Here is a 13,102-nt window from a genome sequence, read left to right as displayed (position 1 = left end):
CTCTCTCTCTCTCTGTCCTGTGTTTTCTCTGCCTGCACCCTGCTGTGTGGAGAGGTCAGGCTGATTAGATAACTGTTGTGTATACGGAGCAGCACACGAGGGGGCCGACGCCTGATACCCAAAGCTCAAACAGCCAAGGACTTATGGCGCTTTTCCACCGCACATGTAGCTCGACTCGACTCAACTCGACTCGACTCAACTTGGTTTGGTAGCAGCACGGGTCGTTTTCCACCGCAAATAGTAGGCCTACCTGCTGAACGTGGGCGGGGTCGTCGTAAGGGGCTGAAAGCCTACTCCGGAGCAAAGTAGCAAAGCAGAAATTACGAGCAGTTGTTGCACTATTAACTGAACCAACCGCCAAAAACACGGATGAAAAATGTTTAAGAAATACCCCCCTTGTATCTGTTTGCTAAAAGAAGTAGAATAATATTGCTACGGGCCATTAAAAGGGATGGTTGTTGTCCCGATGTGTGACTCTGCCACACAGTCAGCTGTAGGGATGCGTCACGTACATCCCTATGCACGTAAACACGGGCATGATAAAGTTGACTGTTTAGTGCTTGTTTCAGGATACGTGTTTTCAAATGCAAGCCGTGTCTCAGCCTGAATATTTTATTGAGGTAATCAGTTCAGTCCGAGGCTTGTAATGTAATCTCTCGCTATCATGTCTGTCCCAGGTGGCTACTATTTAGCCTAGCTGCTAGCTGCCCTACATGTCTCCTCTCGTATGTAAGTAACTTCCCCAACAACCAACACTGGGTGAGCTTAGCGAATATATGGAAAATAAATTCGGATCTGTGATGCAAATCAAATGAAAGAGAGCCAGAGAAGGCTGCATGCGGCGTAAATACACTGAAAAGTCCCGGAGAGTTGGGGAGAATAAACAACAGAATGAAGCCGGTAGTCTCTGGCCACTGATTGGCCAGACAATAGTCTCTGGCCAATCAGTGGCCGGCCGTCTGCCGACGTCACCTTTTAGCATCGGCTCAGCTCGCTTGGAACCTAGAGCGAGGCGATACCAAAAAAGCAGCCGCTACGTGGTACCAGGTACCATGAAATTGCGGTGGAAACGGCAAAAATGCGATTCGAGTCGAGCTGATACCATGCGGTGGAAAAGCGCCATTAGTCTTAAGGCCAGGACACACCGGCCCGATAATTGCCGTCGTAGAGTCGGGAGGGGACGGGGACACAAATCTGTTTGGTGTGTGCCGTGAAATCGGTCGTCGTAGATGTCGTTGGGCTTCTTTTGAGCCGATTGACCATGTTCAATCGGCGGCGGGCAGTCTTTCAGTTGGAGCAATTTGATTTCTGGAGGGCTAGCGAATCAGTGAAGCCCGGAAGTGAGGCGGGTAGCACAAACAGCTAACAACAGTTAGCCATTGTTTTAATGTGTTTGTTTGTTTCGTTCAGCGAGTACTCACATGCATCAACCCTTGTTGACTGCTCGACACCATGCTCGACACTCTCTGCTAAAAATGGTGCTCTTTATGGTCCATAAATATAAATACGTATTTCTATCTATGTTTATGGTCTAGAGAGCCGTCCCATCATTTCCGGCTTCCGTATTTTTTCAGGCCACAATACAGATTAGCGCCAACTGCTGTTATGGAGACATTACGTCACGCGCAAGCGCAGAGCGTACGGAAAGTCAGCAGTCAGTTTGGTGTGTTCTTTGCACTTTTTCGGCCGCGACGGGAAGACTGGAGCTGCCTGAATCGGCAAACTCCATTTTCGGGTAGTCGGACTGGTGTGTCCTGGCCTTTAAAGCACGGGTGTACAAATTCTGCTTAGGACCCCAGGAAGGCTTGGGCCGGCTCTGAGGGGAAATGTGTCTGTTTAATGTGCAAGGAAAGTGTTGCCGTGAAGAAGGATTACAATTTACGAAGACACTAAGAAACTAAACATCAGAGCAGCTACATGTCCTGATAAATGTGTTATTCTTGCGAAGTGGCCCGGCCCTTCATAGATTTTTCTGTATGTGGCCCTCAGTGAAAAAAGTTTGGACACCCCTGGCCCTGTCTTAAAGCATCTAGCGGCACTTCTTGAAGCAGCAAAAAAAAATCTATAATTTAAATGAATGTCCGTTACATTCAAGCCATGGCCAAACAAGTTGATACAAAGAAGTTGATTAAGCCTATCAGCTCCACAAAACTCTCTCTGTATTTCTCAGTATGGCAGCGTTTACAAACTGGTGTCGTCCCCCCCCCCCCCCCCCCCCCCCGCCCCCATGACACTGGCGCAGGAGCTCAAAAAAAATCCCAAGAAGAGTCCAAGAAATGTTTCAGTTGTTGACTATACTGCTAAGAAAAAACCTGGACATAGAGCAGACGGTATAAAATCCATGAGTGATCACTGATGGCTTACCTCATGTAGATGCACTGACAGTGTTGCTGTAATTACTCATGGGTTAACATTCCCAAAATATTCACAAGAACTGTATTTTCTTCTTTAATTAATTCACTCTAGGTTCAAAAAATATTTTAAAAAAGTTCAAATAATTAGCTTATCTACACACTCTAACTGCATTCTAAGTGTGATTTCCTGTGTGTGTGTGTGTGTGTGTGTGTGTCTGTGGCCTGTGTGTGTGTGTGTGTGTGTGTGTGTGTGTATTTATGTGTCTGTGGCCTGACCCATAGAGACAAACTGCCTGGAACGTTCCCACAGGTTTACATAATGATTAATCAACGATGCCTTCCTTGTTGAATACTCTCAAGGACATTTTTTAACACCTAAATCATTGCGTTTTACATATATCTATTTAATTGATATATTAATCATCTTTTTTTATGATATAATATGATATAATATAATAATTATTTCTTCATTTAGGACTCTCTCACGTAGTTCCATGGCTATATAAAGAAAGTTAGGAAATACATAAAACATATAAACAAACATACAATATACTTAAATTGTACATTTTCAATTATTTTAGTTTCCTGTATTTTGCAAATATTTTACATGATGTCCTTTTCTATTGCACATTTTGTTTTGCCTCATTATTTATAATTGATACTGTTCTATTGATACTTACAGTAGCTTTCACTTTTGGTCCAATATGTTATTTTCAAGTTCAACATTTAAAGGTGCACTATGTAACGTTGGGTGTGTCAGAGAAGTGAACATTTTCTAAGATATATTCTCATAAGTGAATAAACAAACTTTCCTCACAGGAAAATGTAGTTCCCTGGAACACTGTTTGAAGTGAGAAAGCTTCCTGAAAACTTACTGTTTCACTGTTGTTGTTGTTGTTGTTTACAGCAGCAGGGCCCACAGTTTGGTTTACAAACATATTCTAGTCTTATGTTTAGTTCATGGTACTTTATTCTATCCTTAGTACTTATTGCACCGTGGGTCCATGACAGAGGTATTTTGAAAGCCTCTGTCTGGCACATACTTCAGAAATTGCCCGTAAGGTTGACGTGACCTCACTTTGTGGTAGTTTGTGATTCTCAGTAAAGCTTGTTTCAAAGTCACACCACTTCTTCTGTGCCAAATACTAGTTTGTTTTGACAAAAGCACGGGTCTGACCCCTGTCCTTGGCTCACTCACATGCCCCTTAGAACTAGAGTTATAGAGGTGTGTGTGTGTGTGTGTGTGTGTGTGTGTGTGTGTGTGTGTGTGTGTGTGTGTGTGTGTGTATGTGTGTGTGTGTGTGTGTGTGTGTGTGTGAATAAAGTGTGTGTGAGTGACCTTCGGGCTATGTCAATAAAGTTAAATCACCATATGCTTTGTGTTACTCACTCCCATACTGGGTTGAGTGCTCACTGAAGGAACTTATCACTTGATAATTGGTTCACAGCTTGAAGAGTATTTCACAGATGTTTTTCTTTTAAAGGTAAACAGGACGTACGGCTTCAGTTAAGTGCAGGCAGTGATTCTGGAGAAAATATTTGTTGGTAAAATCACTTTGTCAAAATCAGTGAATATCTCCTGACGATCCTCTCTACCTGTCTCTACTGTGTGTGTGTGTGTGTGTGTGTGTGTGTGTGTGTGTGTGTGTGTGTGTGTGTGTGTGTGTGTGTGTGTGTGTGTGTGTGTGTGTGTGATACAAATTAGGTGTTAATACACAGCCTAGGCTCTGGAAACTATTATTTTGCAAGCTACGGTGGGCCCCCTTTGTTTACACACCAGTTTACAGAGCCTAGGCTGTGTTATCACCGGATTTTTTCTCAACGCACACAGTACAGACAGGTAGCAGAAACAGATTTTGACAACAAGTGTTCTCAATAATCACTGACTCCATCTTTGAAATAAATGTGTTTAAAAAAAATACAAATAAGGGTTTGAGCTATTATTCTTTTAAGTAGCCTATCCCACTGTATCACTTATACAGCAATACTCTGGTGCAGAGGGCCAGGCCTGACAGTTACAATATTCAAAACACCATGTTCTTGTGGAAGAGGAAAACATACAACTCCAGAAAAAAAAGACCAGTCTGGATTTTTCTTAAATCTTCATCTCTACACAACTTATTAAAAATGCTCTTAATGACAAAGAATGTATTGGAATTTGTTTGAAATGTTGTCAGTAGTTTATAGAATAAAACCAAAATGTTCATTCTACTCAAACATATGCCTATAACTAGTCAAACGAGAGACACTGAACATTTGGAGTGGTCTCTTAATTTTTTCCAGAGCTGTGTGTTACAGAATGACTAAATTTAATTATATTTTCAATTAAATTAAAAATACAATACATACGCTACTTTATTTCCTCTATAGTACCAACTATTACTTACTGCTCAAGCAGAGACCAGTATGACACACAGCAGTATATTGTTATTCTAGACCTGGTGATTCTAACCGCATGTTATAGTTCATATCTATTTAATCGTTTGCTGGAATACGTGAATAGTCTGTTTTAGTCATTTGACATTTGTGAAGACTTCCCCCTCCAGCCGCCCGTTACCACACAGGAAGCTGACACTCCACACTGGGACTCAGTTAGACTTCAACAGACTAACTTCCACTTCGTTAGCCTCATAGCATAATTGCCTATATCATATTTACTCTACTCTACTTTTACTCTACATCTACTCTATTCTACATCTACTCTACTCTACTTTTCGTTAGCCTAATAGCATAATTGCCTTAGTCATATTTCAAAGTTTATAGAGTAGGGTAAAGTAGATGTAGAGTAGAGTAGATGTAGAATATAGTAGATGTAGAGTAAAAGTAGAGTAGAGTGAATATGATTTAGGCAATTATGCTATGAGGCAAACGACTTGTTCAACTCATTTGTATGTAGGACAAATAAATGAGAAGTTTAGCATTTAAATAGTGTTAATACAGACCTGTTTTTTAAGTAGTCTAATTCTTTTTTTTCGTTTTATAAGATACATGTTATCGTAGCAACAGTAGTTTTCACTTTTTGGTCCAATGTGTTATTGTCAAGTTCAACATTTAAAGGTGCACTATGTAACTTTGGGTGTGTCAGAGAAGTGAACATTTTCTAAGATATATTCTCATAACTGAATAAGAAGACTTGTGATCCCTGGAACACTGTTTGAAGTGGAAAAGCTTCCTGAAAAGTTACCTTTTCACTGTTGTTGTTTACAGCAGCAGGGCCCACAGTTTGGTTCAACATATTCTAGTCTCATGTTCAGTTCATGGTGTCTCAAAATAATTTACTTTTTAGATTTATGATGATAGAATGAGATGTAGAGTAAGAATGTTTTGTAAACTAACTGCAGGCTCTGCATAAGTAAACAAATCCCCCTCCTCTGAAACTGTACAGTGCACCTTCAAAATTGTTATTAGGCTATGTCAAACGAAAAAAATAATATTTATACAAAAACTATTGAGGAGCAAATGCTTGTTTAAACAGTATATGACTTTTATTCATTACTGTGACATGATGAGTGCAGTATGTAGGATTCTGTGTCAGTGCATTTATTGATCTATAAAGAACAAAATAAGGCACTTTTCTATGACCTTTTATGTATCTCACAATAATAAAAAACAACAACAACAATACACAAAGCCCTGTACAATCGTGATATAACTTTGTTAATTTAAAAGATGCTACGCTAAAGTAAAGTTAGCACCATAACAACTTACCACAGGAAAACATTTACACATACATACAGTATGTATACAATATACAACACATGGCACATTCTTTATCATAACTGTCCATGCAGTTCCGTATAATAACATTCCGTTCCAGGTCAGCGAGCGAGTAATTGCGCTTTAACACGATTAGAGAATAAATCCCCAGAGGAAAAGGGACGTCAGTTGGTGGTAAATAACGAATCCACGGATGTGAACAAAAGGGTCATTTGGCCGGAATACTGTTTGTAAAGGCGTTCACTGAATGGTCCAAATATATTCGCCCTGAGATGAAGACTGATATCAGATAATACTTCTTTGGCAGGTGCTCCGTAGAACACTCCAAAACAATCCAGTGTTCCAATGTTTGTAGGAAGGAATTTAAAGGTGTAGTCAGTGATTCTGGAGAACACTTGTTGTCAAAAATCACTTTTTAGATCAAAATCAGTGAATATCTCCTCAAGGTCTGCTACCTGTGCACAGCCTAGGCTCTGTAAACTGATAAGTAAACAAAAGGCCCACGTACTGTAGCTAGCAACATGCCCGTTTTAGAGCTATGATGCTAGCTACTGTGGGCCCCCTTTGTTTACATACCAGTTTAAAGAGCCAAAGCTGTGCGTTAACACTTGATTTTTTTTCCCAGTGCGCACACAGTACGGACAGGTAGCAGATCACGAGAACACATTCACTGATTTGAACAAATGTTCTCCAGAATCACTGTCCCGGCTGTATGTAGCAGCCCAACCTTTAACAGCCTATATCTCTCACTCTGAGCCCCGAGGCCCCACACTGTCAAACCAAACTCCAGAATCACTGACTCCACCTTTACGAGCCCATATTACACTGTCAGACCGAGCTCTCGTTGTTAAAGACTTTAGCCTTCAGGTTGCGCAGGCTGGCGTTCAGGTTGGAGCCGTTTTGCGACTGCAGCGCGTCCGACTCGTGTGAGCGGTTTCCCTGGCTCTTCCTCATGATGGAGTTCTGTATTGTCTCCGAGGTGAAGTAGTAAACGATGGGGTCGAAGCAGCAGTTTGACACGGCGATGCACAGGGCTATGGGGTAGATCGTCCGCACCACAGACTCCGCTACACAGCCCTGTAACGTCTTGGTGCGCACCAGAGCGTAAAACACCAAGTTTACATTGTACGGGATGAAGCAGAAGCAGAAAATGGAAAGGTGCACGATTATCATGCGTAGGATCTTGGTTTTGTTGAGCTTCCCGCCACGGCTGATAGTTTGTGGGCGTCGTAAAGTCTGCAACACCATAATAGAACAGCCGACGTTTAGCAGGAGCGGGATAATGAAGCCGACTGTCTCTATGAATATCACCACTTTGGAGAGGTGGGACTTCCACTGCTTGGAGGAGAAGTTTTCAAAGCAGAAAGTCGAGCCGTTGTTTTTGTCCTCTGAGGTCGTGCTCAACAGGAAGCCGGTGGGGAGACTCCCTGACAACACCAGCACCCACACGGCCACACACACTATCTTCGCGTTGCGTTTTGTCCGAATTCCCCTCGACCGAAACGGGTGCACTATGGCCAAAAACCTGTCCACGCTTATGCAGGTGAGAAAGAGCATGCTGCCGTACATGTTGGTGTAGAAGAGAGAGACGGAGAATTTACACAGCATGCTCCCGAAAGGCCAGTTGATGTTGATGAAGTAGAAGACCCTTAGAGGCAGCGTGAAGACAAACAACAGGTCGGACACAACCAGGTTCATCATATACGTCGTGGTTTCGTTTCTTAGTTTCAAGGAGCAGGTGAAAATGTAAATGGCCACAGCATTGGTTATCAGTCCCACTACGAACACAATGCTGAAGATGGTGCTGTACAACGGGTACTTGAACCCATCGTTTCTTTCGCACGTGTTGTTGTTGTTGTTGTTCGCCGAGATATTTCCATTTCCAAGCGTTTGAAAAAAGGTGAAATTATTGTCAATGGTTGGACTCGGTTGGACGGTATAGTTGTACATTGTGACGGTTGATGATGAGGCGGAGGAGGGGGGTCCGTTATGTAATGGCTATATAATGACCGGACAAAGAGTTCACAATGAATGGAGACTAGAGCACAGAACAGTTCCAGACTAGAATGCATTGAAATACACTCCGTATAGGCTGATAATTCCAGTCCAAGATTGAGAAGAATGATAGAATCCACTGTCTCAGCACTGCTGTCACTGATGTAGTTATTTTGGGGGTGGCCTCATGTTGAAAAAAAGACCCCCCCTGCCTGCATCCTACACACACACACACACACACACACACACACACACACACACACACACACACACACACACACACACACACACACACACACACACACACACACACACACACACACACACACAGAGGACACAGATATTCAAGTGTCCTCCCCTCCCCCTTGCCTTGTCTCTCCGCACCACAAATTGCTTTCAGTCTGAGCTGTTACTCACTCAGATAAATCAGTCAGTCACAAATAAATGTGTATTCTCAATTTCACTCTAGAAATCCCAAGCCTTTACGAGCTGTGTTAGTCCACAAAAGGTAGTGATGGCATGTCCATATTCAGCTCCATACAATAGACAATCTCATGGTAAAATCCCTTGTCTGTCTTTGTCAAAGAAAGTCCCAAAAAATCCTGTATGTTGGTCCTTTTTTCAGCTCCAAAAGCAGCAAAATTGTCAGTAGATTTTCAGAGCTCTCTCACATGGTCCACCAAGTTCCTTCACCTCCTTCCAGAAAGCTGAACTTAAGCTCTCTCTCTCTCTCTCCGTCCGTGTGTGTCACAACAATGTGAGTGTTCTTTCTTTCTTTCTTTCTTTCTTTCTTTCTTTCACTAATTGTTCTAAAGGGTCTGCTTCCTGTCTGAGCCCTTTTGCTCGTCTAGCTCTTGCTAAATGACTCACTCACTCTCTTCTCTGTCCGTTTCCCAGAGCAGTTGACAGCCTCACGCGCTCACAATCTGCACTCAGCACGCTCTATAGGCTCCACTTCTCCTTTGTGTGTGTGCCGGTCGAGGCAGCACACAGTTTTTGTACTTAAAGTGGGAGGGAACCAAGCAAAAGTAACCCCACCCATTTTGCCTTGTCTGGCCTAACTCCTCCCTATCCTTTGTCTTGTTCTACAGTTAAAGGAGGGGGCAACCCAAAACAACTTCTCTATAGTAAGGGAATTCAGCAATATTTAGGGTGAGACCTTTACCAGCAATATTGAATATGAAACTAATTTTGTCAACTAACGTTTTAAATGTGCCGTATTCTATGCTGCTGTTGTCAGACTACATAATCTTTCTGTTACAATGGTTACAATGTCAGATTAAACAATGTTATAAAGTCATCAATCACACACACACACACACACACACACACACACACACACACACACACACACACACACACACACACACACACACACACACACACACACGGTTACACTGTCAGATAAAACAATGTTATAAAGTCGTACACTGGCCGAGAGACATAACAAACAATATGTTGCCCAGTGATTGCATTGTGAAGGGAATTCATCAAGTTGTGATAAATCCATAATGAAACTTCAATCATTATTTATACTGCACTTTTCATACACAGTGAAGGCAACACAAAGCGCTTCACACAATTAAAACAAAACTAAAACAAACGATATCCCCCCCCCCCACACACACACACACGCATGCAGACAGACAGATAGAAAAACAGACAGACAGAAAGACACACACACACACACACACACACACACACACACACACACACACACACACAAACACACAAGTTGAAGTTAAAGCATGGATCAATAGATACAGGAATAAAACAGGAAATGTGGATGGGCTATTTAGACATCATGGTATGGAAGAGGAAGCTACCTTCATCAATCGCTGGGGGGGAATTCTAATTTTTGTTTGTTAGTTTTGTAAAGATAAAACTCTTCCACTTCTTTTCATCATGACAGAGATGATAAAAATAGTTGAAATAATCTAGATACCACTGTTCTGTTAAAGGATGCCGTATGATACGTTCTTATTTCAACAGTCAAGCCATAAAAAAAGATCAAACGTGCCTTAGATGTTCACTCAAAGACTTTGAAGGTGCAGTCAGTGATTCTGGAGAACGCTTGTTTTCAAAATCAGTGAATATCTCCTCACAATCTGCTTCCTGTCTTTAGTGTGTGTGTGTGTGTGTGTGTGTGTTGAAAACAATCAGGTGTTAACACACAGCCTACGCTGTAAATGCTATGTAAACACAAAGGATATGTAGAAAAAAAAGGGTACAGTAGCTAACACCATGCCTGTTTAGCCTGTGTAATAACACTGGATTTTATTTCACTGCACTGCACACACAGTATGGACAGGTAGCGGATCGTAAGTAGATATTCACTGATTTTGACAACAAGCGTTCTCCAGAATCACTGACTGCACCTTTAAATGCTCGAGGAACAAGCAAAGTGAACTGTATCCTTGTAGTTTTTGACAGCCAGTGTGGGCAGCAGCATAATACGAACAGTAGTGTAGTGTAGTATTCTGCAAAGGGACATTGTAAAATCACAACAGAAAGCTTTCTCTATTCAGAATCAAGCCCTTGTCCGTCCGTATAGCACATCTTCAACTTCTATCGGTTCTCTGTAAAATAGCAATTCAAGTTCTGTTAGAAAAGTCCCCTCTTGGCAGTCAGTTAAAACATTGCAGCCTTTGTTGTGATTGAAGTAGGTTAGGGAGGCAGGAATGCTGAGTTTAGAGAGAATTAGTCTTAGGCAAGAAACTTTTCTTTCTCGGCTTCTTGATTGGCAGTGTAGTCAGTGAATACGTGTGAGACTAGCGTGAGGGGATTTGTGTTTGTGGGTGTGACTGTGTTAAATATGAAGTGTTAATTGTTTGTGTGGGATTTTGGTGCTATTGAAAAATGCATAATTGAGCATCTTGAAAAGCCCTATATACATAATAAGATTATTACATATTCATATAATAATTAGTCCTGGTAATAGCAACCTATAAAACTACATTTGCCTTTCTTGTAGGACATTAACGTTTCTGCGCTCTTGCTTTCCGTAAGGCAGTAGTCTAGTTCCTAAAAAGCAGATAAAAGAAAATATCAAGTGTGATTAATTGCTATTAATTAAAGCAAATACACTACTAAACAGATTAAGCCCTGTATGCAAACATAAGCCTTATATTATGGCTTCAACCGGCCTATATACCTGTTCGGGTTTTCCATTTAGTAATTAATGTTTGCCAAGCAGATTAAAGAAGTGAAAGGTTTATTACTGTTATATTATAGTAGTTTTATTATACTATTTATTTATTTATTTATTTATGTTTAGTTATCATCGGAATAAAACTATATAAAGAACTTGTTCAGCAACCATGGGCATAGGTTTTGTTTCAAAGTTGGAAGGGGAGATCGGCAAAGTTAAAGTAGCTTTAACTCTAACACAAATTTTGCCGCCGGTGATCATAAATGACATGTAACAGCAAATGAGACCATCAGTCATCAGACCATCAAAAATGCTTTTTAAATATAGTTTTTCTTAATGCCTTGTTCATGGGTACGCTCACCAAGGAACAACAGCTGGCGTAGTGAAAACACTACCGCTCTTGTCCAAAGGGGGAGATAGAGTTAACATAAACTGAAAGTTCCTCGGAGCACCCTTAAGATCAAATATTTAACCTTTGCGTGAGTACATCCCCGTCTGCAATCTTAATGCTTATTATAACACAACAATATTGTCACCTGTATGCCTGTCTGTCTGTCTGTCTGTCTGTCTGTCTGTCTGTCTGTCTGTCTGTCTGTCTGTCTGTCTGTCTGTCTGTCTTTTCTCAGGCATATTCTTTGTATTGTAAAAAGCCTTCAGTCGTGGCCTTGCTTTGGGGGTGCCAGACACAGTTTCCTGGCATTGTCAGACCTTTAACAGTCCAGGGAGTTCAGGCCTCATGTTTTTGTTTAGCAGACCACATACTCGCATGAGAAGCGCTTGTTTTTATGAGCTGGATGGAACAGTTATGCGGGTCAGAGACAATAGTTCAGGGCTTTTTTTCTATTTTCTTGAGCGTTTCAGTCTAGCCTTGATCGTGTTGATTTTGCGGTTCACTTGACAAAGGAATGGCAACAACACGACCTCGCTGCCTTTGAAATTCCACCGCAAATATCTTCCTACATTTGTTTTTTTGCTATTGTTGGTATTTCTGTGAAGTTGAAATGGGACAATAATTGTATTAGTGGCATGTTGTTAAGGCTAGAACACATAATAGGCTCATACATTAGGCTCTGTTTATATCAATGGAGTCGGTTTCAAACGGGGAAATATTATTTGTACCCCTCAATATTTAGAAGAGGTAGATTTTACACCCTAAAAAAAATATGAAAGAAAACCCTCTGCGAAAAATGAAACATGTCATTTATGATCATCAGAGGAAAAAGGAGACTGTTTCAGAAATATTTTAAAGTTCCTTGCAGCACCTTTAATTTTGACGTTGATTTATTTGATATAATCTGTGTCACTTTTAAACACTGTTTTGATCAACAGTGTTAATAAGTGACAGTTACAAATGCTATCTTTTACCCCTGTTTCAAGTCTTTGTGCTAAGCTAAGCTAACGTGGCACAATCGGTAGCTTTATATTACAGGTACAAATATGGAAAACCAAAACTAAAAACGATACTCAGAGTGACTCATTTCATCCTGGGGTTAACCGTAGAGAGGTTTAGGACAGAGACTAGATGTGAAAGGCAGATGCAAAGAGCTGTTTTTGGAGTTGAGTCAACATGTTTGTGATAACAGAAACGTAATGGAGCTTCCTTTTGAGTGTTCGGTACTTTTTCTGTTTCATCTACACTCAAATTTGGGAACAAGTTACATAGTGCAGCTTTAAAGTTTACCGTAATTTTTTTTTTACAAATACATTATATATTTGTTCATCTTTACCAGCCAAGCAAATTCCTGTCTCTTAGTGGTTTCTGTGTCAATCTCAGTCTCGTTCCACCATTACAAATTTGGTGAAAGAGACTTCAGTCCGAACATACACGGATGTGGTCGACATACAAGTTGTCTAATGGAGGCTAATCTTGAATCTTGATGTATTT

General features: G+C 41.0%; 1 protein-coding gene across 1 annotated transcript; it reads right to left on the bottom strand.

The window, feature by feature from the left end:
- Positions 1 to 5,856: 5,856 nt before the first annotated feature.
- Positions 5,857 to 9,018, bottom strand: lpar6a (lysophosphatidic acid receptor 6a). The gene has a single exon (XM_080052599.1). It carries the CDS (start codon positions 8,019 to 8,021, stop codon positions 6,900 to 6,902), a length of 1,122 nt encoding a protein of 373 aa, XP_079908725.1. The 5' UTR covers positions 8,022 to 9,018; the 3' UTR covers positions 5,857 to 6,899.
- Positions 9,019 to 13,102: the final 4,084 nt, after the last annotated feature.

Source organism: Ammodytes marinus, assembly GCF_949987685.1.
Source record: "Ammodytes marinus genome assembly, chromosome: 3".
Classification (NCBI taxonomy): Eukaryota; Metazoa; Chordata; class Actinopteri; order Uranoscopiformes; family Ammodytidae; genus Ammodytes; species Ammodytes marinus.
Note: the sequence above shows the minus strand (reverse complement) of the source record. Positions and strands in the feature narration are given on the sequence as shown.